Below are 26371 nucleotides of genomic sequence, written 5' to 3'. Positions count from 1 at the left end.
TACGTTTACTGAATGCGATAATTATTCTTGACGATCGCAAATACGCACGAGCGCAACAAATAGCATCGACCTATCGTAGGAGACATAATATTTATTAGCAGTGTTTCGCTTGTCATAATTCTGTATATATACTGGTTGTAATTGACTCAGATTAGGTGCGCGGCGTTTTCTAGGGACCTAAACATTAGTTTCCCCGCTAGATTTGGAAGTAACGCTAAGCTCAGCAGTTTTCGCTATGCCAAGTCCATACTATTTGATAATGACCAATATAATCATTCTTCAACTAAAAAGCTTGCATTTAGATACGTCCGACATCACAGAACCTCTACGTGTTACGCGCTAAAAGGCTGAGGACCACTGCTCTAGCGACACGCGCATACTTTACGCTCGATTGCATATAATTACTACTCGAATCATTAAGTATCAACTTTGAAACTCTGTTGCTAGATGTCATCTATAATTTAAGGATATCCGTCAGTGCGATAGAGAATATCAAACTTTAGAAAGAAGTGAGTGTTCTATTATTTTCTGAAATAATCAACTTGTTGGTTTAACAGGACTCCAGTTCATAGAAAGTTCAATAAAATGACTTACTGAAAAAGTGAAATCAAATTAAGTTTCAACACATATTTCTCATAATAAACTTCTTTTTCGTATTATAGGACAACGATGACCATACGAATCAGCGGTTCTTGGTCATCGGGAAAACGTTAGGGTTGTGAAAACACACGTGTGTCGTAGTTGCATTTTGGGTTAATTTCAATTTTTATGCGTTCACCACACTGACAACTTCGCTTCGAAATTTACCGCTCTCTGAGGATGAAAAGGAAGAGATCCACTGCTATCGTAGGTTTTTCCTGATTGCACTATTTACCCGAGAGGCAACCTTCTATACTATTTTCACTTTACCAAATAGTTTTTGTACAAAACTACTCTTAGTAAACTACATGGCTCATTTTATAGTTAGGTAAAAGTAGTTTTCTTACTAGGTTGCAATATTCAAAACTAATAAGGGGCCAATGTGTCATGTTGTTTAATGAGAGTAGTTTGTACAAAAACTATTTAGTAAAGTGAAAATAGTATAGTAGGTTGCCTCTCGGGTAAATAGTGCAATCAGAAAAAAAACTACTAGAGCAGTGGATCTCTTTCTTTTCATCCTCAGAGAGCGGTAAATTTCAAAGAGAAGTTATCAGTGTGGTGATCGAATAAAAATTGAAATTAACCCAAAATGCAACTACGACAAACGCATGTTTTCACAACCCTAACGTGTACCCGATGGTCAAGAACCGCTGATTCGTATGGTTATCGTTGACCTAGAATACGAAAATGAAGTTTATTGTGAGATATATGTGTTGAATCTTCATTTGATTTTACTTTTTCAGTTAGTCATTTCATTGAACTTTCTATGAACTGGAGTCCTGTTGAACCAACTAGTTGATTATTTCAGAAAACAATAGAAGACTTATTTCTTTCTAAAGTTTGATAGTCTCTATCGCACTGACGGATATCCTTAAATTGTAGATGACATCTAGCAACAGAAAAAGTTTCAAAGTTGATACTCAATGATTCGAGTAGTAATTATATGCAATCGAGCGTAAAGCATGCGCGTGTCGCTAGAGCAGTGGTCCTCAGCCTGTTAGCGCGTAACACGTAGAAGTTCTGTGATGTCGGACGTAACTAAATGGAAACTTTTTAGTTAAAGAATGATTATATTGGTCATTATCAAATAGTATAGACTTGGCATAGGGAAAACTGCTGAGCTTAGCGTTACTTCCAAATCTAGCGGGGAAACTAAATGTTTAGGTCCCTAGAATGCCGCGCACCGAATCTGAGTCAAGTACAACCAGTATATATACAGAATTACGACAAGCGAAACACTGCTAATAAATATTATGTCTCCTATGCAATGTTCCCTCTAATTTTTGACGAGTCTGCGCAAACACGCCAACTCACTGCGCAGGCCCATAGACAACAGTGCGCAACCCGGCCATCCATATGGTGATAAGCCTAATTCCCCCTCGGCCGTTACGCTTTTTGCGGCTACTTTTCATCTGTATTGGGTGTCCACTTAGTGGGGGTGTAGCCTGAACGCGCGAAAGCGAAAAATTTATATAATTCATGATTTAATCGGTCACTATGATCGGAAATTGCATATATATTGCTATCTATTTTTATCCTCTCTCTGCTCACGTAACCAGATTTACCGGTAGAGCTGATCGAGTAAGGTGTGTTGGAAAAGGTACGACCCCTGAATAATATCAAATATCTTCGGGCGTACCCGTTCGGTACATGATGCTCTTTCGTGTCCTTCTATCTGCTGTGTCAAAAGATATTGAAATCGCCCAAACGTACTAAACCAAGACGTACACGATTTCAAATTGTTATTTTTCTTTGAAAAAGTTGCATAAATTTCCAAAAAATTACTCCATGATTTATGTTTATTCACGAAATAATTTGGGTTCCCCTTCGAGCTCGGGCCGCCCAATTGGGTGGTTCGGGGTTCGGTAATGACGGTCCTGTGCGTAACACCAGACGTGCGTGTATCCATTCGAGTCGCATGATTCATTGATCGAATCAAAATACAGCATTTACATTTAGTTTTATTGCATTACACCAGATAATCACATTATGAGTGAAGATGGGGAACTACGCTCTAAACATGATGTGGTCTCGACTTGAAGTTAACCCATTGAGGGAATTTTTTCTTCTTCTCAGAACTCCGTCGTGTTTGGGCTTCTGCTGAAATATTTTCGGGATATGCACCAGCACATGTGCGACTCAGTGGTGTCGAAAAGGGCTAAGAAGCATTCACCCGCAATTGCGATAAACTTCGACATCATGGATATCGCACGTGTTCTGTGGTGCATATTTTGAGGGTGTTTTGGCTACAGTTCGAGTGCGGTGGCTTTCTGAAGAAAATGAATGCTATTCTTTTCCATATTTTGCTTCTCTACATATTTTGCAGAGCACACCGTTATCGCTCGAAAAAGATATATTCTCACCTAATTTTACAGATTTTTCTTCCGTTTTCACATGCCCCGACAACAGCTATGTTAAACGAATCGCACTTTTTTGCTAATTTGGCTTGGTGAGGAGATGAGAAACTACCCATTGTTTTGCCATTATTAAAAGCGGTCAGTAGAAACAGTGCTAAGCAGAATTAGTGAGTATTCACTCAACGTTGGCCACACCGGCAAGCAGCTAGCCAAAACACTTGTAGCGACACAAATGGACGCCTGCAACCGCAAGTACCATATAGACCAGTGGTTCTCAACCTTTTTCACCTCGCGGACCGGTAAAATTTCCAAAAATGTCTGGCGGACCGGGGAACTTTCAAAATTGAAATGAAGCCAAAATGTAAAGTATGCAACCGTTTTTTGCAATTATATGGTGCTTGAGTGTGACATTTAGAGGGTTTTGATTAATCATCTTCATGATGGCATCCATGTGATTTTATGGTAGTGAGTCTGCTGTGTCGAGGTAAAATTGCCTTGTCCAGATAAACGTGCTACCGCCGAGAGTCGTTTACAGTCTTTCGCGCCGAAGGCCGTGGGTTTAATCGACCACGCCAACACGAATAATATTCTTCTCGTTGACAATATCGAGAGAAGAAGCGTTTCGGAATAGAACCAAGCACCTTGTCGTGCTACCTTGCTCATTGCACACTGCCACCAGACGCAGGCTACTCGGGCAACTACGAATACAATGCGTGCCGAAAGACAACACCTTACAGCAGCTGTACCGGCCATGCGCAAACCCGGGCCGAAAAATTATTTCGTCAGCTCACCCCAAAAACGCTGGTCTTGGGCCCACACAGGGCGATAAGCCAAACTTCCGGCGGCTTCGCCACAAGACCCTACACTTGGGTGGATGTTTTCACCTGTACTTGTGATCACATCCATTCTACTCAGCGTAAGCAGATAGTTTACGTATAGCTTATCGCGACAATGGCGACAATTTTCGATCTTTCACGACTGAAGCGCTTTTCTCGCGGTCGAATTTTAGGCCCAAATTTCGGATTCCCATATGTTAACCTAAACTTCATTATGTGTGGATACGTCGTGGTGCGGCAATGACTGACGCCGAAATGCCTATAAATCATGCGTATTTCTCGGAGAAGGGCACCTAATAAGCAAGACATTTAGGGACACTAAATCGTGCAAAGCCCGAAAAGAAATTGAAAAATGTTGGGAAAAGTTTCAAATAAAACGCTATGATTTATATTCATTTGCAAAATAATTTTGGGCCGTTTTCAAGCTCGGCCCCTCTCCAATTGGGCGGTTTGCGGTGCCCCAGTTACGGTCCTGCACAAAATAAATGAATCAAAATCCAATGATCAAGCTGCGCTGCTTAGCGATGAGTGAACTCGTATCTGTTCTGTATTTGTCGCTCGCATGTCGTCAAATGAAACGTCTTGTACTTTAAAGGGGCACTGCACTCAAAAAATGATGTGGTCTCAAATTGAAGAGCAGAACGAAAAAAAAATTTTGGCCGCAGCCGTTTTCTTCAGAACGCCACCGTAATGGAGCTGCAATTTATTGAAATTTCCAGAGTTGCAGCAGTCGCGGCTCCGGATAATCTCTTAACCCGTTACATGGCACGATGACTTCATCGTCGCACTTGCTCGACGCGATTACGCAGTCACGCAGAGGACGAGCTTCAGATAGTTGTCAGCCGATGTTCTGAAGCAAATATGTCTAACAAATATCATGTGTCTGTATCTTCCGCAAGACCACTACTCCAAAGGTTGTGCACTGTGCAGTCAATAATACATCTTGAAAATGACAGCTGTATCTGCATCAATATACAACTGTAACGGCATCTCAGTATCATTCAACTGGCAAATACTATAGAGTCGTGACAAGCTCCAGACACAAATCCTCATGACCTAACACCGTACGTTGAGCGCCGCCTTGGTGTGCAAGACATGAGTCATTCATAACATCGACTGACAACTATCTAAAGTTCGTCCTCTGCGTAATCGCGTCGAGCAAGTGCGAAGATGAAGTCATCGTGCCATGTAACGGGTTAAGAGATTATCCGGAGCCGCGACTGCTGCAACTCTGGAAATTTCAATAAATTGCAGCTCCATTACGGTGGCGTTCTGAAGAAAACGGTTGCGGCCAAAATTTTTTTTTCGTTCTGCTCTTCTAATTGAGACCACATCATTTTGTGAGTGCAGTGCCCCTTTAAGTCAAATCGAACATGTTTCTAGCCCTAATATTACCTCACGAAGTTTTGATTCAGTTTAAAATTAGATGTTTCATTTATTTTATCAAAGGACAAGCCTTCAACATTGCATCTTGAAATTAAAGTATAAAATTGTAATATTCCTCGCGGACCGGCACCGGTCCGCGGACCGGCGGTTGAGAACCACTGATATAGACGGCGAATCGTGATGTTGTGCGACCATCTGTGACGTCACAATTAATCAGTGTACAATGTACATATGGTGACATACTATGGATTACTAGTAGACAGACATACACGCACGAAAACGTACTAAAAATCAATACATGCGATCGATGTAGGCCTATCGCATTAAAACATTGATGTGACGTCTTAATACCGGCAATGCACTCATTGCTATCAAGACATACAGTCAGATATAATGATACGAATATTCAAGTCGGATTGAAGCAAGAACAAGATCAGCGAATGACCTTATCGACAGAAGATAGCCGTGTAAACGAATCGAATAAAATCACAAATTTGTGCTGCTCAGAAGCTGATCTAATGCAATGCCCTACAGTGCATATAGTCGCAGCATTTCCCGATCAACGTTTGCAAAGGGATGGATTTTTTCAACAATATTGGTGCTTGTAATTGCATATTCTGCATATTATCCTATGTTACCATACATGATCAGATTTGCCTGATGGAAGTGATGACTTCGAAAATTCGCGACATGTAATTGTACAGTAAATCTTACAGAATGTTCATTGTTCCTGCCACGCGGAGAAGACTATTCGTTAGTTCCTCGCAGTTTAACTTCGAGCTTTCCCATTGTTATTTATAACTTTGTTAAACCATGTTAAACCATGTTATTTCGCCATTCCCACAAACGATTGCGCTATTGAAATGATATCAGTATCGCTCACGAGTACGATACCATTCTAAAAGAAAAATCTCTTTCGTGAAGCGCACACGATTGCAAATTCTCATTGCTTCACGGAGAGCAATATTTACCTTTGCGGATTGCACTTGTAGGCCTACCTCGGTTTCAGACAGCAGCAGCGACAGCACTATCTACCCCAGGCAATGTTCCCTCTCCTTTTTCTCGAGTCTGAGCGCAGGCGCGGTGCCTTGGACAACAGTGCGCAACGATTTTTAAAAAAGTCATCACTTCGGATTTTTTGTGCGCAGCCTGGAATTTCTGTGCGCAGAGACCGTTTCAGCACTGCGCATTTGCGCACGTGCGCAGCTTAGAGGGAACATTGCTCCTATGATAGCTCGATGCTATTTGTTGCGCTCGTGCGTATTTGCGAGATCGTCAAGAATAATTATCGCATTCAGTAAACGTAAATTTAGTCTCCTTCATTGAGATAATCATGTTTCTAAAGATGCTAATCTCATTTTCAAGTGTGAAAATAGCATTCGTCAAGGGGATGCATCACCTCAGACTACTCTTTACTTCATAAATTATATTGTTTTAAAAGTAAGTAGTTTTGACTGAAAATCCGTTAAGTAGAAGTGGAAATAGCCTACAGACATACCTATTACCTCAGTGACAGCGATAGAACAAGAATCGACGAGGAATATGTGAATTCCGTTCAGAGCTTCGTGAAATATCATCCTGAATAATGTCAACTCAAACTGATCTTACCGCACTTGAATGGCGGAGACAAGAAAACTTTAAGGAAACAATTGTGCTCGTCCTGTGAGACGACATTTTTCACATACATATGTATCTATACAAGAGAATTCGGCGTCCTTATTCCTTCACTTCATATTACCTATCGTGATCGCTACGACCTGATAAAATTGTAGGTAGATGGATAACACCAAAATTTAACGCAGGTTGATGTAACTTTGCTCACTTGTATGTATTGGGGTTTAGAATCCCAGAAAAATTATTAACTGAGCGAAGTATTATCGTGAATAGCAACAATATAACCACATTTGTATTTGTTCCAGATACACAATATTTGTAGAACACGATATTTGATCGTGGAGAACCGACACTAAAAATTGATGTAATTAAACGACGAAGAATTGTAAAATTAAAATTATTGCATTAGAGGTATCACAACGGAGTATCCATTATCTTGTTAATGCCATTGCAATAGACGTCAGTCTAATTCCAGCAAACATGAGCTTCTTCCAAACATTATTTTCACCGGAAGCTTTGTTATCAAAAAATCCTACAAAACAGTCCTGAAACAAAAAACGTAAGCCTTCCTAATCTTGTAGAAAAAAGTTACCGCCGCCTACTTGATAGGTAATTCGAAGTTCGGTGCGCTTGGGAAGTTAATTACAGTGCCTTATGGCAAAATGTAAGTTGAGAACCAAATTTTGAGGTGAAAGCTAAATTTCATTATCAAGAGATGATAAGGGCTCTTGAGAGCAGATACACAGTAGCCTACCTCAAGCTAAACAATAATTCGTAAATCCTTAGCAAGGCAGGTAAAATCGCATACCCATCCTCCGTTTTGCGCTATCCACTTTCGTCTTCTGCTACCAATGTAATTCCCGACCGTCTGTATGATACCTTCTATATGCTCACCGTGATGTTCATCTTCGTTTTTGAAAGCAAGAGTTCTACCGATCACAAAAAGAGAGACCATCCTACCCCAATTTTCTTGGGTATCTTTGAAAATTCCATCAGCTATCATCAGGAATATTCGCTCATCGGGTGAATATTCTTTATATTTTTCAATGACTTCAACATCACTATAACGAAGACGTTTGGAGACCGCGTTTACGATAGTTCGATGTCGCTTGAACATTTCATCCCCAACTCGCCGTAACGTTCTCTCTGCTTTCGTATTTGCCTTAACGCATGAGCCGCCGAGTTCGTACATGATAAAATTCCATCTCAAGCAATATGCTCCGTACATTATTTCATCCTTTTCTTGAGTGATCGAAGGTGATACTCGTGATAATTCCATTGTTTGAGGAGAATAGCTACTTTAAAAATTAGGATCCTAGGATTTGCTCATTTATTTTTTCTGAGAGACAGATGATGCTGTTGGAATTATGAATCAGAACATAATCGATGGTCACCCCAAAGAAAATATTGCCAGTTTAAAGTACATTTTGGAGAACTCAAGTCAAACTACGATGTCTGAGAAATCCATTGATGAGCGAAGGTAATACTTTTGATAATTTTATGGTCTGATTCGAGAAAACAGCGAGCTTATTTAAATACCTTAGCTACTTCGGAATTAGAAGTGTGAGCATTAACTTGGACTGTCTGTTGACTGATCCGGGTATGGTTATTCCGGTCAGGCCTGGTGCACAAGACCTTAGTAGTCGAGCACCATAAAACCCCTTATACATAGCCTACATACATACTTCGGAATTAGTACTCCAGTATTGATTGCAATTATACAGTCAAATACTATTACCCAGGGGATTCGATAGCGAAGTACTTGTATAATGTACATTTTAGAAAACTCAAGTAAAGCGACGATGTCTCAGAAATCCTTTAAATCAGTGGTTCCCAACGTGGGCGATATCGCTCCCCAGGGGGCGATTTGGCGGTCTAAGGCAGCGAAAATAACGAAGGGGGCGATAGGTGGCGAAAACGGACGAAGGGGACGATAAGGGGGCGATGGCACGTTAAAACAGTTACATGGAGTCAGGATCGTAACTGCCGCACCCTAAACCCCCCAGTTGGGGGCCCAAAATTATTTCGTGAATTAACATAAATTATATAGTTGGTTTTTTTGAAAATTCATGCAAATTTTTGAAAAATTTTTTCGCGCTACGCGCTATTTAATGTTGTCATAAATCTTGATTTGGGGGTACCCTTCCCCCAACAAAAATACGCATGATTTGGGGAAATGGAGACTACGATGTCGGCCATTACTGCGCCACGACACACCAAGACATATGAAGTTATAGGCCATGTAACATACGACTCCGAGAAGTATGCCAGAACGATCAGCAGCGAGAAGACCTTGACCGAGAAAGAATGCCCTCTGTACTGACTGAAAACTTCGATATATATAAAATGTACATATATGTTTAATTGTCCATAGACACCTCAACGGTTGGCGTCGAATGTTCCTCTCCTGGCCATCTGAACCCTACAGGACAAATGCCATCCCTAAAAGAAAAATTATTTGCCAGTTAAGAAATACCAATTAGAAATCATGTGCGTCTTTTAGTTTGGTACATTCTTTCGATTTCCTTAAATTTTGACATAGCAGATGTAGGAGGTCACGAAAAAGCATCATGCAACGAAGTCAATACAACAACGGGTCCACCCGAAAATGTTTGATTATTATTTAAGAGTCCTACCTTTTCCAACACACCACACGCAGCTCTACCGGTAAATCTGATTACGTGAGCAGAGAGAAGATAAAAAATTGATAGCAATATATATGCAATTCCCGACCATATTGACCGATTAAAACATGAATTAAATAAATTTGTCGTTCTTCGCGCGATTAGCCGAAATAGTACATGAAATAGGGCATAGCTGAAATGTAGCGACAAAAAGCCCACTGGCTGAGGGGGGTCTGGGGTCTGGTTTATCGCCCTATGGGGGCCCAAGACCAACGTTTTGGAGTGGGCTGGCGAAGTGCTGTTACGGTCCTGATTGGAGTCAAGTTGAAGAAATGGCTTTTTTTAGTCCACTCACGAAAATTTAGCTGCAAAAGTGTAATTTCTAGGTCGAGCCGAAAAGTTGACCTTTTTTTATTAGTCAACTTGCCGGCGATCCCAGCTTGTATACCAGGGGTCGCCAACTCAAAATGGGTCGCGGGCCACTTTTCAAATTTTGTAGCGGTCGTGGGACGCATGCATTCAGTTTCGATATAAAGTAGGTACCTACGTTCTAAAACTCTACATCAGTACCATGCTGTGCTTCCTGACATATGCGATGGGTACAGTGACTACAGTGATAAGAAAGAATATTTTAAGGAATTAAAATGCAAAAAAAGGACCCCTATAATTAATTTCGTTTTATTTCGAAGTCGGAAAGGTGGACGATACATGGAAACGCTTGGATAGTTATATATAGAGAGATACGTTACTAGCTGAAACACCATCTCCACGCAAAGCTTGATCGTGTTGGGAAACCCTATATAAGCCAGTGGTACTCAATGCTTTTTAGACATGTCCACCTTTATGAGAGTGAAAAATTTTGCGTCCCTCTTATCGTCATATCACAATATGCTTCCATAATGCTAGCAATCCCGACGGATATAGTTTGATGGCATGGAAGGTTACGAATGTCGGTGAGAGAATTCTATGATATGAATTCTGGATTATACACAGAGCAACAGCTATAACTATGAATCCGAGTTGAATCGCGTTGAGCGCGAAAAATTTTTCAGTTGATAGCAGCTTCGGGCCGCCATCAGATGCTTTCACGCCCCCCTCCAGCTTCAGAACTATTGCCCGAAGCCGTTTTTAAGCGTCTCGGTATTGGCAGTCTTTGTACCATTGCACGTCAATTTCAGCATTTCAAAATGTTTTATTAGCTCTTTTCCAATATCTCAAATCAAGTCGCGGGCCACAAAATATGACTTCGCGGGCCGCGTGTTGGTGACCCCTGTTGTATACCCATTTTTTTCACAATATTTGGGGGGGCGATGATCTGTGTGGAGCGTCAAAAGGGGGCGATGAGTCGAAAAAGGTTGGGAACGACTGATTTAAATTAAGGTAGAAGTAGCTATTTCCGAGTAAGTAAAAGTAAGCATTCTAGGTCGATTTTTTGCTTAATACTGAAATTGTCATGAAGTTGAAGCAGTCGGATATGATCTTCAGTGCATCGGAATAGTGAAGTTTTCTATCTACTTTACAAAATTCATACGATTTTTTTTTGCTGCGTTCCGGGATAAAATGTAATTTTTCGCGCTCTCGCCAGAATTTTTGGCTTGCCGGAATTATGCGTGAAAAAGCAAAGTAATAAATTTAACAGCTCTGCAGGAACGAGCTGGCATAACGGAACCTTCCGAGTATCTCATACCCTGCTAATTCAATAAAAATTATCAATGCAACTTCGTACTGCAACTTTTATCGAAATTGAGTGCAACTTTCTCGCGATTTTACTGCAACAAAAATTCACCGTACAAATTACACGATGATGATAATCAGCTTTTGAATTCTGCCAATGCAACAGCTGTTTAATGCCTTACGACATAGTTTATTGAACAGTGCAGTATGTATAGCGTGATGGTGATCAATTCAAATTCAACAATGAGACCCGCGCACAATTATGTAGCCCGTTTCGTTGAATATTGACGACACCAACAAATCGAAAGACCTCTTTTCCCTCCACATCTAAGATACGGTTGTTTTTCCAATGACTACGAACAGGGTTGTAACCAAGTCACAAGTCAATCTCATTTTTTTGGTTTTGAATCGAGTCAAGTCGAGTCAATTTCAATTGACCACCGAGTCAATCCGAGTCCAAGGCAGCAATCGGGGTCGAGTCCGATTTATGGTATTATGACTCGAGTCCGAGTCCAAGTGATTGTGTTGACTGCTCAGTTTCCAGTTAAAGTCTTGTTAACCCACTTTTTATGCCTCTGTTGATATCGAATGGTTCGCATTTATATTATACTAATTTTCCTCACTTTTAGCAGGTTATGGTCGCATTTTCAAGTTCCAGTACCAATAGATGAAGTCCCGATAGTGTGGTAATTTTACTATTCTTCAAAATGACTATGAAATGTCGGTCTTGACTGTCTGAGTTTCGAGTCGTATGACTTGGTTCGAGTCATGCGCAGGTCGAGTCACATCTGAATTTTGCGAAGATGACTCAAGTCAAGTCGAGTCATCAGAAAATCGTAACTCGAGTCGGTCTCGAGTCGAGTCATGACTCCAGTCATTACAACCCTAACTACGAATAACTTGAGATTCCGTGGGTTCAAAACCCAAATCAAATAGTGCGAGAGTATCTTTTCCTGCTTTCAGTATTTGTACTAATGTGTCCGGCCTATGTCGCAACACTACAACATGCGTAGACTCAAAGCGATATACAGTTCTTTTTCGTAGTGCCATCCCGCTCACCGATGCGATAAACTCAAACAGTCCGAAATCCAGAGCGTACAAGTCTTTAGCACGCCATACAAAAGTGGTTTTTCTATCTACTTTACAAAATCCATCGTAAAGTGGATTAATAAGATAATAAGATTAATAAGATTAATAAGATTAGTATTCATTTTACAAATCCCGAATTTGGCGTGAATTTAAAAGTCTTCATTACATTGGAAAAAAGAAGTTTCTTTCTACTCTATAAAATACGAAGCGGTTTAGTAAAATTAGTATATACTATACCATATACAGAGTGTAAAAGTTTTAGTGCATCGGACAAGAGTCGTTTTCTATCTATTTTACAAAATTCATCGTAAAGACTTCGATGCTTCAATAAGATTAGTATTCGTTCGGTTGTCTAGTAAAATTGGTATATACTGTACAAAATCCATGGTGTAAAAGTCTTTAGTACATCGGATTAAGAGTGGTTTTCCATCTACTTTAAAAAATGCAGCGTAAAAGTGTTCGACAGTTTCATTAGTTTAGCAATAACTTAACAAAATCGATAGTGTGAAAGTTGTACATTGTACATTGTACATTGGAAAAGGTAGTTTCTTTCTACTCTATAAAATCCGATGTGGTTTAATAAAATTAGTATATACTGTCCAAATCCAGAGCGTACAAGTCTTTAGTACATCGGAAAAGAGTAGTTTGCTATCTACTTTACAAAGTTCGCCGTAAAGTGTTCGACACTATAATAAGATTAGTTTTCATTTAATCATTTTACAAAATCAATAGTGTAAAAGTCTTACGAATGGCGTACATGCGACTTGTCTATTTTTATTGTTATAACCTTAGGAATCGCGTGTATGAAACTAATTTGTGTGTGTCGTTATATCTATTCTATTGGTTTCGCGTACATGCGACTAATTTGCCACTATCATTATAACGTCGCGATCAAGAACTTTAATAGAAGTGTAACAATTTAGTAGAATTAGTTCCTGTCTACTTTATTACATTAAGTGTACCATCTCCCAAATCGGTATGGAACAACATCAAAATCATCACAGAGCAATACCGACTTTCGCGGAAATTCTCATACGTTTGACTACGTTTCTAGAGATTAACATTATCAAGTCGCATTCAAGTAATTAATTCGTGATGATGCATTTATACATGCGATATCGCAGTCTTCGTGAACATGCATAGCCTAAAATACACAACAAAATCATGTTGATCACGCGAAATTCACGCAGAATCTGAATGTTACCAACGTCCTTATTTCTCGAAAGTATTTGCATTAATATTATCAAGTCGCATTAGTCCTAAATACACATTATAGATTATCTGAGGAAAGTATAATGAATGTTGTTTATTTCTCGGAAGCAAGTTATTATCAATACATAGTGCTAAATACGCGTCGCGATAGTCTAGTGATGAGCGATGAACATAAACAGCCTCGGGGCTGGCGTATAAAGCGACCAATCCTACGACTTAGAATCGTCATATATGTATTTGACGACTGTGTCCTCTTTTGAAGATTGAGATTAATTATCGACTCGGCTGGCGTCGCGATTCGGCAACTCCGGAATGCGACGATGCCACGATATCATCCCAAGTCGAATCATACGCTGATGGATCCTGGGATATCTCCACGACTTACTCTGTCATAAACGACACGAGTGGAGGAAATAATCCGCCTACAGTTATCAAATGCACTACGTATGATTCCTTCGAAAACTGGGCTTACGGATACAACAGCTTTACAGTTGAAGTACAAACATCGAGCCCATTTTACGTCAGGTACAGGGATACTTCTATTTGTAGAATATAATTTATAATTGAATCCTAAGCCAGGTATGCCTGTCGTTCATTTCAGCTATGGAGGAAGCGCATGGATAGCAGGTTTGTACGGTGGTGCTAGCGGTAGTTGGGCGGTACCGTCTCTCGTCGATTTGGCTGCAAGATCTGATACAGGAAACCCAAATAATCCACCTCGCACATTCAGTCCACCAGTAATCAGGTATAAATATTGTAATCTAACTCATCATCGACACTCAAGCCTTGGTAACAAGACTCGTTTCAGACTCCTGCAAGGATGTTCGTCAACCATACAGATACAGTCCGTTGACGATGATGGGGACCGCGTGACTTGCAGATACGCTGGATCTAACAATACGTTCATAAATGACGAATGCGCTGGTGTGTGCAATGTCAGATATCCGCACTTCACCCTCGACGAGGTTTGTGTTATGCTCATCATATTTATTGGACAGGATCGAGTATATAACGAGGGTCTGGAGAACATCGTAGTTCATAATTACCAGAGTGGTCAGTAACCAAATACTTCTATACTCTGTCGGAGTACTCAAGTAGGTTTTGCCTATACTTAACGACTTACTCAAATCACTATTATTTTAGACTACTACCACTTCTCCTTAGCAGATTTACAGGCAAAACTGCTTAGTTTCTACACTTTGTATTTTGGTAAACAGAAGTAAACCAACTACGAACTCGGAGTAAATTTACAAATTTTTCAGGATTTTCCTCAGGTATTGTAAGTTTGAAAATTTTGAAAAAGTGTCCTCTTTTCAGATTTCCAAAATATGTTAACCCTATATGAATGATATTTTGAGAAAGGCCGGTGGGAATTGAAAATGACTCGACTTGACTCGAGTCAAAAATATAAAAGTGAGATTGACTTGTGATTCGGAGCCTTGTGACTTGGTTACAACACTGCCGACCGGCCGTATGAAACATTTGCCCATCATAAACACCGCATATTGACTGCCAGTGCTGTGCCGACAGACCGACAAGATAGCGTAATAGTTCAACGCCCGGCTTCTTTATTGGCATGTGGTTGGCTCATTCCCCATCCGGGTCAGACCAAAGACCTGATCAGTAAAACTGATATATGTGGCTTACCCGCAGTGGCGGCTCGTCCTATAGGGCAACTGGGGCATTGCCCCACCTAAAATTCTGTTCAATAACAATTATTTACCATTTATAGACGCACAGAAATCAATATATACCGAAATCCCAGCGAAAATCGCATTCTTCTTTTGCTTTCGCTTGTAAATGCCCATATATAGCGACGTCTCTGCGAAAATCGAATTTTCGCTTTGTGAATGCCTAGCCAGGGCATGCCCCGGTAGCCCTCATAACAAGCTTTAACTGTCTGTTCTCTCAAAGCCGCGCAGAATAAAGAAACGGTGATTTACTCTCTCCTATTCATAAAATTACCCAGCAAGTGGGGCAACTTTGCCTAGTTGCCCCTAAGGTGTGATGTAACAATCGTAACTTTATCCGAACTCGGGTACCGTCATATGCGTTGATTCGACCTCTGCTGGTATAGGTCGATTTTGACGGTGTTTCGCACCATGATAATTCTTGAAACTTGGTATGTTATGTCATGATGGTGGTATTTCACAATGCTTCAAGTTTCAGGGTTGCTACTTAAAAATTAAGGTAGTAATTTCGTTTCCGAAGTTCAGTGTGTGCTGGATCCGTCATGTATAGCAAACAGATTTTACTCAAAAGCCGGTATTGGTCTCCATTGATTTTGACGATGTTCCATACCGAGATGTCAAAATGTCAAAATCTCCTACATTGTTGCGAGACTGAATTTCCGAGGCTACTATCCTTAGTTCTTCAAAGGCCATTCAAAATGATGTTTTGGATTCAATATGACAGGCTCAATCTACGAGATAACAATTGCGTATGTGTCCGAGCTCGTTGACCTTCCCAGTTACGCTTACGCAATCTCTCGGGTTCTAGTCAATTGTTTCTGCAGATTATTAGTCAGGTCAAGTGCGAACATGAATCGTGTCTTCAATGGATAACAGCTGACTTTTTATTGTTTCACGCTTATAGCTGCCTCCGCTTTGGATTGCTATCACCTGGTCGTAACACACCAAGATCGTGCACGAAGCACTTTTGGACTGGCTTAGACAAACTAGGGCCAATCGATTTGCCTCGCTTTCGCGACGCGAATCCTACCATACAAATCGGGTCGGAGGCACTGCAACATTTACAGAATTGCCGAGCATGGTGCAATTGAAACGCATCAAGACCTTTCTCAGAAACAGGATGGGTCAAGATAGGCTCAATACGTTGGCTGTGCTCTCGATTCACAACGATGCAATTCTGGGTATTCGAGATTTCAATAAACTAGGTATTGAACATTCTGGTACTATTAAATCACGCCGCGCACAATACTTATACAAACAATAAAGTATGCGGGTGGGCGGACGACTGTACATTATGTTCTTTCCGATTATAATTTTAATAAAGTGAGCCCATCAGGTAACTCAACCATGTCTATAGCTATAGCAAAATGAGTGGTTTCCATCCTTTTTTACTCGAGACACACTAACAGCTAATTTACAGGTATATTTTGTTATCTTGCTATGGAAAAGAGAAGGGAAAAATTCATTAACATAAAATAATTTATTCATGAAATTGTTTATTGTGATATGTGCTCGCATTTCAATTAATACAACGCTTGGATTCATGCTTGAAATGATGGTAGGCAGACTCGTAATTCATCTTCAATGGATAACAGCTGGCTTTTTAATGTTTTACGTTTATGGGTGCCACCGCTTTGGTTGCCTTTTATCTGGTCATAACACACCAGGATCGTGTACCAAACAGTTTCGGACGGGATTAGGAAAACTAGGGCCAATCAATTTGCCTCACTTTCATGGCGCGAATCCTACCATACAAATTGGGTTGGAGGCGCTGCGACACGTTACAGAATTGCCGAGCATGGTACAATTAAAAGGCCACAAAGTGTCATGCGAATGCTCTTTGTAGGTAGTTAGTATGTGTATGTGTATGTAGTCTTATTCGGCGCTTGCTTAATCTATACCACGAAATCCTAACGCATGCTACTATGGATGCCCTGATGATTGATTCGTGGCATAGGGATGATTCTTAGTTCGCGTACATTTTGTAAAATATTCATTTGAATAAAAAAAATGAAAAAAACATTTGTAACCACACTTCAAGTCACGGCTCACCGGCAAACCTCTCGCGGAACCTACGTTAAAAATCACTGTTGTCGGGAAATTCATGTGACCATCATAAAGTTACTTTTTTACGCTGGAAAACGCAATTGTGACGTCATGTTGCTAAAAAAGTCGCTTGCAGCCCTTGCCCCACCACCCGATATTTTCACGAGCCGCCACTGCTTACCCGTCTGGCGCTCCCGGGTAGTATGGAAGTGTGGTGCATGAATTAAAAAGCCTTACAAGGCTATATCTGTACCCTCCTTGTCCATCGGCATATGCGTATCATGCACCTATGGTATGCACCTATGGTACGCAGCTCGTGTGTATGTATATCATGAGTCGGTGTATATTTGTCGCAAAAACATCGTGGACAAAAATATATATGACGTCCTATTCCGAAATGTCCGGCGCCAAATGGTCCTGTCCCTGCCACACCGGTAACGTGAGCATTGGGCAAGCAATCATTTTTTCACTTCAGAGTACGTGCCAAATCCATTACGACGGAGCCGGTGGAACGTATCTCATTCCTGTGGCTCTGATGTTGGAAGACCATCCATCGAATACAATTACAGTGAATGGGGCCAGAACTGTTGAGCCGACAGACTACTTGAGTCAAGTACCGTTGCAATTCCTCGTCGACAGTAAGCAACACTCCGGTTACAGATATCAGTGATTCGCCATACCTTATTCGTCAGTCAGCTCAACAACAACAACGTGTAATGATTCGCCGACTTATCCGAATGAAACAATACAAGATGGAGAGACCATGACCGTGTCCGATGACAACGGCACCTTTAATGACATTATCCACGCATTTCCAAGCGACGCTGACGCAACGTATGTGCAAAATAACATCCATGTTCAATATCTGTTATTTGGAATATACGGTATGCTTGATTCCGTCTAAATGGAGAAAAAATTCATGTATTTATTTATAAGTAGCACCCGTTAAGCGAAAAAATAGGAATGATTAATTATCAACACTGCTTGTCATGTACAAAAATCAAGGTCTATCGAGGGTGGGATAGTCCGATATGAAAAGTGAATGTAATAAACTACCTATTGTGAAAGTACACTTTACGTTGTAAATTTGCGGTGTTGTGATATTTCACATCAGTGGCAAGATTAGCGTTAATTGAAGGATCATCGTTTTGCAAAAATAATGGGTCTAGCAAATTGTGCTACACTACATTTTTCACTGCCACAATCAACCTAACTTTCGGTATTAGTTATTTCAGACTGATGCAACATAAAGCTGAATCATGCAGTAGCTGGCATTTTTTATCTTGTTCAGAATCATCCAATTCGTAGTTTTGGGTCCCGTTGGTGTGGAAGTATCGGTACCGATCTACATGAACACCACCCGGTCATACGCATCAAACATCACGTGGAATCCCGACCCCAGTCAGGCAGGGCAGCACATCCTCTGTTATTATGCTCTGGACTCTCTCGGGTAAATTGGTCGGTTGGTTGGTTAGTTTCAAGCCTGTCGTCAATACACTGATATCGATGATGATGATTTCCAACGATTCTACAATAATTATTATGAGATAGACACTAATAGCAAAACAATACCAATATGTTTCAACTGATTTGGAGGTATATGGCAGGACGTTTTCTTATGCGATGACCCTCAATCAAACCAGATGTCGTCAAATTAGACGTCGCTGGTACTCAACTAGTGACAGACGTAACGTCGTAACTTTCTAGTCAAGTACAAGTTGTGATTTCCAAGTACGCAAAAATGGAAGTACGCTTTGCCAAGTTTTGCTTATAAAACTGTAAAGTAGACGTACAAGTAGCGTACAACGAGGACTTGAGTAAGTAGTGAAGGTGAGCAAATCCTACTTGAGTATTCCCACAAAGTAGACGTAGGCTACTTCGTTACTGCCCTTATCTATACCAAACATCATATAGTTTAATACTGTTGTATGATCGAACAACACTGAGTTTGATTGCTATTATCTTGTTCGAATTTTAGAAAATCGGGCAACCAAGTTTGCTTCACGGTGAAGGTAGCGAGTGAGTTTAGTAATGTGTACCTTTCGTTTCCCAACCTAACACTATCATGATCGGATTGTTCAAGGTATATCGAGTCCGTGTGAAATTGACAACGGCGGGTGCAATGACGTTTGCTTACCACAAGGTGGAGCGCGGACATGCGACTGCTCACTTGGATGTTATGATCTTATGGAAAACATGAGAACATGTGCTCGTAAGTATAGGGCTGGACACAGTAATTCGAGTATTCCAGTCAGAATAAATAAGAGACGAATAGTCACAAACAATTTCTTCTAGAAACAAAATTATTCGCCCCATTTCACCAAAAGTTAGATTTATCAAAGAGAATCGTTTCTTCGTTACTTTCTTTCCACCGTAAAAGCCTTGAAACCATGACTGATGGTGTCAGAACATCCGAAATAAAGGCCGACAAAAGTGCTGGGATCAAGTCAAACATTTTGACTCGAGTAAATTCACGTCACCCGATCTTTGAAGATGATTCGAGTCAAGTCAAGTCACGAGTCAAGTCTCAAAGTCATGTCGAGTTTTTGAAGTTCAAGGTATGATTCGAGCCATTGCATTTTCAAGATGATTTAAGTCCAGACTGATTCACTGATAATTATAAATCGAGTGACGAATATTGTGTTAATCGCACCTTCAACAAGGCATTCTATGGCTCACTAGGCCATGGCGATAACTGTCCAACAAGCAGATGATAGAATATGAAACCTCAGAAAGTCGAAAAAAATGATATGATTCAATATACAATCCACGTACACATCCATATTTTCGAGACGCCAAATCAAGGCAAGCGAAGAAAATTTTGCAAAGTGACTGATGGTGTCTCGAGTCAAGTCAAGTAAATTTAGCAAAGTGAGTCGAATCCAGTCAAGTATATTTTGCAAAGTGACTCGAGTCAAGTCAAGTCATATGTAAAAGTTAACTCAAGTCTGACTCGATTCACCTCAACACTGGCCTACAGCACCAAGAGACGCACGCTCATCGAGACGACATTGCAGTGAAGTGGTGATGCGCCCACAGCAAAATTACCAAGTGCAGTGAAATAGGAATGGTCGACAAATGAACAACTTAAGTTTATGCGGCGCAGAACTGGACAAAGTATAACTGTGCGGTGTACAACAGTACATATTTGAACTTCCCACCTCATCCGTACTCTAATGAAGTGATAGTGTGCGATGTCTAATAGGACGAGAAAGGGAAGGGAAAGACGAGTGAAAACAAAATGAAAATAGCATGGGAAAGCGTCTATAATAGATACACAAGTAGTGGGGTTATCCTTTTTAATTGCAAACCTTCGTGACGTCACAATCTTTTTCATTTATTGCCACGTCAATGCCACACCAAGATGACGCCCATTGCTACATCATCCGTCACACCTATTTGACGCCCAATGACACATCATCACACGTTGTCCCAATTACCAAACCTCTATGACGCCCATTGCCACATCATCATGATTTCCTCAATATTCTATTATGTGTATTTCGGACTAATGCGACTTGATAATATTAATGAGTACACTTTCGAAAAATGAGGACGTTGGTAACATTGAGATTCTGCGTAAATTTCGCGTGAGCAAATTTGTATGATTTTTTGTGCTTTTCTGACTATGCATGATCACGAAGACTGCGGTATCGCATGAATAAATGCATCATCACCAATTAATTACTTAAATGCGACTTGATAATATTAATCCCTAGTAACGTAGTCAAACGCATAACAGAATTTAGTCGGTATTGCTCTGTGATGATTTTGGTGTTGTTCTGTGCCGATTTGGGAGATAGTACACTTACTTTCGCAAATTAGATAGGAACTAATTCTACTAAACTCTTACACCTCTATCAAATTTCTTGATCCTAACGTTGTAACGATAGGGACAAATTAGTAGCATGTACGCGAAACCAATAGATATAACGACACACACAAATTAGTCTCATATACGCGATTCCTAAGGTTATAACAATGAAAATAGACTAGTCGCAAATACGCCATTCGTAAAGATTTTTACAATATGGATTTTGTAAAATGAATGCAAATTTTATTAAACTGTCGAACACTTTACGGCGAATTTTGTAAAGTAGAGAGCAAACTACTCTTTTCCGATGTACAGAAGACTTTTTGACTAGAGATCGTAGATACGGTTTCAAAAGTATCCACATTTTACGACTTATTTTCATTAGACGCAGGCAAGCGATTCTCAAGTTCGGAGCTATGGAAACAAATTAGTCGCATGGACGCGATTCCAAAGTCGTAAACAGATTAGTTCCATGTACGCGAATTCCGAGGCGAAAACAATTGAACGAGTTAGCCGCAGGCGCACGACACACAAAACTATAGAAACGAGTGAGTACCTCGATAGAAGCAAAACTTTCAAAGGCACGAATTACCTCGGGTGTAAGGTCACATCCTTTCATGATAAAAGTAACCGCTGTGTCTTTACAAAGTAAGGCAGGCAGCGCGGTCATACATTCTTCATCCAGCTGATTGTAGCTGAGGTCGAGATATTGGAGCTAAACAAATATAGGAAACTGTCAATTTACGATCAGCATTGATCAGACAATGAAACATTTCAAACTTATAACAGAAAAAAATGTTGATTGGTCACTCACGTCATAATATAGGCGAAATGTACTGAGATTTCTAAAAGTCTGTAGTACACTCGAAAAGAGTAGTTTTCTATCTACTTTACAAAATTTAGCGTAGAAGTGTTCGACAATTTAATAAGTTTAGCATTAATTTTACAAAATCCATAGTGTAAAAAGTCGGTAATACATATGAAAAAGTAGTTTCTTTCTACTCTATAGAATCCGATGCGGTTTCGTAAAATTAGTATATACTGTACAAAATCCAGAGTGTAAGAGTCTTTAGTACATCGCTCGCAATAGTGTAGTTTTCTATATACTTTACAAAATACGCCGTAAAGACTTCGAGGGCTTAATAAGATTAGTATTCATTTTACAAAATCCATAGTGTAAAAGTCGTTAGTACATTCGAGAATAGTAGTTTTCTCTCTACTGTACAAAATTCAGCGTAGACGTGTTCGACAGTTTAATAAGTTTAGCATTAACTTTATAAAATCCACAGTGTGAAAAGTCTTTAATAATTTGAAAAAAGTAGCTCCTTTCTACTAAAATCCGACGCGGTTTCGTGAAATGAGTATATACTGTACAAAATGCAGAGTGAAAAATCCTTTAGTACACCAGAAAAGATCTAGTTGACAAAATGTTCGTAGTACCGACTTCTGCGTAAATTCTGTTATGATGCATTTAGTTATCAACTCAGAGAGCAAGCAAAGTTTGTGGTATTTGCACAACATCGACATTTGCACACTTCGCGCTTATCTTATGTCGAAAACATGAGTTACTTAACAATATTTCGACTCATGGGTGTGAATAAGTTTTAGAAACTTAAGTATATCGCATCCAAACTTGGTAATATTTTCGACTAGTTTTTCGCTGCAATCTACTTGAAATGATTCAGTGTAGAAGTTGAGTAGAAGTGTAAGTGTTTAATATAAGTAGTTTTCTACCTATTTAACGAATTAAGTCCACTACCTTCCAAATAGGTATGGAACAACATCAAAATCATCACAGAGCAATACCGAATTTTATGTGAAAAAGTATTTATCTGAAGAAGTACGAGTACTTCTTTACTTATCAACTCTGAAGGTTCGCACAGTTTGTGGTATTTGTATGAAATCGAAATTTGCGTACTTCGAGCTTACCTTATGTTAATAGTTTTATTTTTCTATCTACTTTACAATATTCAGTGTAGAAGTTTAGTAGAAGTGTAAGAGTTTAGTAGAAGCAGTTTTCTATCTACTTTACGAAATTGAGTGTAGCCCAATATCTCACAAATCGGTATAGAACAACGTCAAAATCATTACAGAGCAAAAGTGCTCGATAGTCAAATAAGTTTAGCATTAATTTTACGAAATCCGTAGTGTCAAAAGTCTGTAATACATTTGAAAAAGCAGTTTCTTTCTACTCTATAAAATCCGATGCGTTTTAGTAAAATTAGTATACACTATACAAAATCGAGAGTGTGAATGTCTTCATTACATTGGAAAAGTAGTTTTCTATCTACTCTACAAAATAAAAAATGTTTTGTAAAATTAGTATGTACCGCACAAAATCTGTATTGGAAAAGCCTTTACTACATTCGACAATAGTTGTTTTATATCCACTTTTCAAAATTCAGTGTAAAAGTGTTCGGCTCATTTGTAAAATTAGTATATGCTATACAAAATCCATACTGTAAAGGTACAAAAGTACATACAGTACTAAATCCAGAGTGTAAAAGTCTTTGGTACACTGGCAAAAAGTATTTTTCTATTTAATTTACAAAATTCAGTGTAAAAGTGCTCGATAGTTAGATAAGATTAGTATTCATTTTACAAAATCCATAGTGTAAAGTCTTTATTACTTTGGAAAAAGTAGTTTTTTCTACCTTAGAAAATTTGGAGTAAAGTGTTCGACGGATTAATAAAATTGATATCTATTTTACAAAGTTATTTACCAAATCCACTTGAGTACTATGAAAAGTAGAAGTACTCCGTTACTAACCACCTCTGCTTGCAGGTGTCCAGATGTGGCCTTGTAGTATATTTACTAGGTTAATAAAAGAGCAGTTTTCGCTCTACTTTACAGTGTCCAGTGTTGTGTGTTAAGTTGTTTAGTAAAAGTAGTTTTCTTTCTACTTCTAAATGTATAATTTAAAAGTATGCAGCAGTTTAGTAAAAGTAGGTTTCTTTCTACTTTACATTACTAGAAGTAGTTTTCTATCTACTGTAGGAAATTAGGCGAAAGTAGGGTTGCATTTAAAACAAAAAGCAATTCAAAGCAAACATGTTTAAAACAGTGCCTTTCTTATTGTTTTTTTAAGCCATGTCGTCATGAATATTCAATTGAAACGTTATAGTGAATTGACAATGACAATTGAAAATGTAGGGTAAATATAGCTCCTTCGACGAAATATCTGAGCTATTGCTGTTGAACCGACTATTTTGACGGTTCCAACCATCCCATATCGATATACATCGGCTTTATCGGGTGGTAATTTTTCGTAGGCTCATACAACATGTTTTTTGGAAAGTATTTACACAATTATGGCATAATTTTAAAAGCTAAAAAGAACACAATTTTTTTTAAAAAGGCATTTGTTCAAAACACCGTTTAAAACATGTTTTAAACAAAGTGTTTTAAAACACCGGTTGTTTTAAATACAACCACACTGTAAAAAATCTGGTAGATTTACTGGGAAATCTCTGTAAATTTTACCACAAATTACCGGTCGCAGCCAATTACTGTGCGTAGCTTGTCATTTTACATTTTGATATGTAATATTACTTTAATATAGCTGTAAAGTAAGTTACCAGAATTTCTTCGCAAAATTACTGACAGTTACTCGTTACTGCAGTTTACCGGGCTATTGGCAAAATTGATTAGCTTCAAAATCGCTGCAGCCAATGTATACGTAGAACTGAATGTTACTGATATATCATTCTATAGAGGTGATTTGACCTGATTGAACCTCGTTTGCGAGACTGGGGTCTGTCATACCGAAATTGTTGGCCCTAGTATCAATTTAAGCTTAGTAGGGTACAAGAAATAACTGACGATCGTAGCTAATGTGGTAGACCGTAGCCATATTATATTATAAGGCAACGGCTGTACGGCCAGTCTCGCTGGTTACATTCGTTGTCACGGATAAGGCTGATAAGTTAGAAAATTAGTTCAGGATGTATAATATTGCTCGGGGAAACTAGAAATATCAGCACCGCATGCTCAGCTAACCATTTGTTAATGGCGGACAAGGCGACCTGTAATAGGTTACATTAGGTGACTGCTTTTTCTGAGATTCGTAGTAAACAACTAACGCACAACTGTGACATCACAAGCAGCGTCTGGTTAGGTAAGTACAGTAAGTAGTGAACAACACATGGAATATACATCAATTTATACGAAATTAGATGAAAAAGGGACTATATGCAATGATAAATGTTTCTGTATGGAAAAAACGACCCAGATCAAACATTATAACGTGGCCAGTGAATATTATTGGTGTTATGTGTCAGCGGATGAATACCATTTATTTCGAAATCGTTCGAGTGTCGTCTTGCCAGTGGCCATTAGTGAGATTTGAGCAAAGGGTGGAGCGAAGCTTGTGCTTGAAGAAAGTGAACACGATCGTTGAAGATTCCTAGGAATGCTGAATGGCATACGCATCTTAAAAGGTAATACAGTACTACATAGTATTTGTTACCGTGAATATCTGACTCTGCACACCAGCCCTCGATGACTTAGATTTCATGATTGATATATTTCATTCGCCGCATTCTCTGTTCTATTTTGGGATATTTGTCGACTTATATAGTGACCACATACTCCGCTGCGGAGGAGTTGAAACTGTTGGCTTGGTGATGTCATTTTCGGGCCATAGCATAGATATGTTTTCATCCACTGCTGGATTTGTTTGCCACACATGCCACCTTAAATTAGGAACCTTTTGCTTCAATACAGAGATAAAGTCATGAATCTCTGCTATGTCATGTAAAAGGCGGAGCCGTCATCACACAATGTGCCAGTACCGGTACTTCAAAACATGTTATATTTTTGTTAGCCTATTTGTCTTAGTCTTTATAATGTCATGTACACTGTCCAGGTTAGGAACTTTGCTTTATATAGCTACTTACGCACGAATTCTTTTTAGTGGAACTGCAAGATACTACTTACACAGAAGGAATGAGAACGAGAAAAAGAAACAGTTTGAAGTTTGGCCGGTGGTGGAATTAATTCACGTTTTCTTGAGACCACTCGTGTTACTGCATGTCTCCCAAAGAAGAATTAGACCTCCAGCAGCAATATTTTTCCATCGATAACCACTTCATCGTGATATCATGAATGAATATACAGTTTATTCCAATGTTGTTTTGTGGATGTGAAGAAAATGTTGCGATATTTTTGCATCGGGTTGCTTTGCGATAGGTATGGATGTACGTGAATTTACAAGCTGGTATGTAATCCTGATTTACAGGAACAGCATGTAGGTAGGTAGGCGGTAAAATGACAGTCTCGATCGCAAATGTACAGGAGAACATGTAGATTAGATATACCGGAGGTGACTGTAACATTACAGTCTGGCGTGTAAAGTGAGATTACCGGACGAGTGTAAGTTAAATTTAC

General features: G+C 39.4%; 2 protein-coding genes and 1 long non-coding RNA gene across 3 annotated transcripts in view; all 3 read left to right on the top strand.

Moving 5' to 3' along the window:
* Window positions 1-26371, top strand: part of LOC145452595 (uncharacterized) — a 140677-nt gene that overhangs the window by 30435 nt on the left and 83871 nt on the right. The window lies entirely within an intron of this gene.
* The window catches only part of LOC145452576 (uncharacterized), a 42226-nt gene that overhangs the window by 10702 nt on the left and 5153 nt on the right, over window positions 1-26371 (top strand). The window contains exons 2-9 of the mRNA XM_080330759.1: window positions 13694-13956; window positions 14033-14176; window positions 14240-14396; window positions 17644-17806; window positions 17861-18002; window positions 18460-18618; window positions 19147-19187; window positions 19252-19380. Of these exons, the coding sequence (XP_080186885.1) occupies window positions 13694-13956; window positions 14033-14176; window positions 14240-14396; window positions 17644-17806; window positions 17861-18002; window positions 18460-18618; window positions 19147-19187; window positions 19252-19380 (1198 nt within the window). The remainder of the gene's footprint in view (window positions 1-13693; window positions 13957-14032; window positions 14177-14239; window positions 14397-17643; window positions 17807-17860; window positions 18003-18459; window positions 18619-19146; window positions 19188-19251; window positions 19381-26371) is intronic.
* Window positions 24405-26111, top strand: LOC145452618 (uncharacterized). The gene is made up of 2 exons (XR_013919443.1): window positions 24405-25422; window positions 25899-26111. It is a non-coding gene; the product is annotated as an uncharacterized LOC145452618 (long non-coding RNA).

This window comes from Botryllus schlosseri, chromosome 12 (assembly GCF_051294905.1).
Source record: "Botryllus schlosseri isolate E-star chromosome 12, Bs_hap1, whole genome shotgun sequence".
NCBI classification, from domain to species: Eukaryota; Metazoa; Chordata; class Ascidiacea; order Stolidobranchia; family Styelidae; genus Botryllus; species Botryllus schlosseri.
This window is presented reverse-complemented; position numbering and strand designations above follow the sequence as displayed.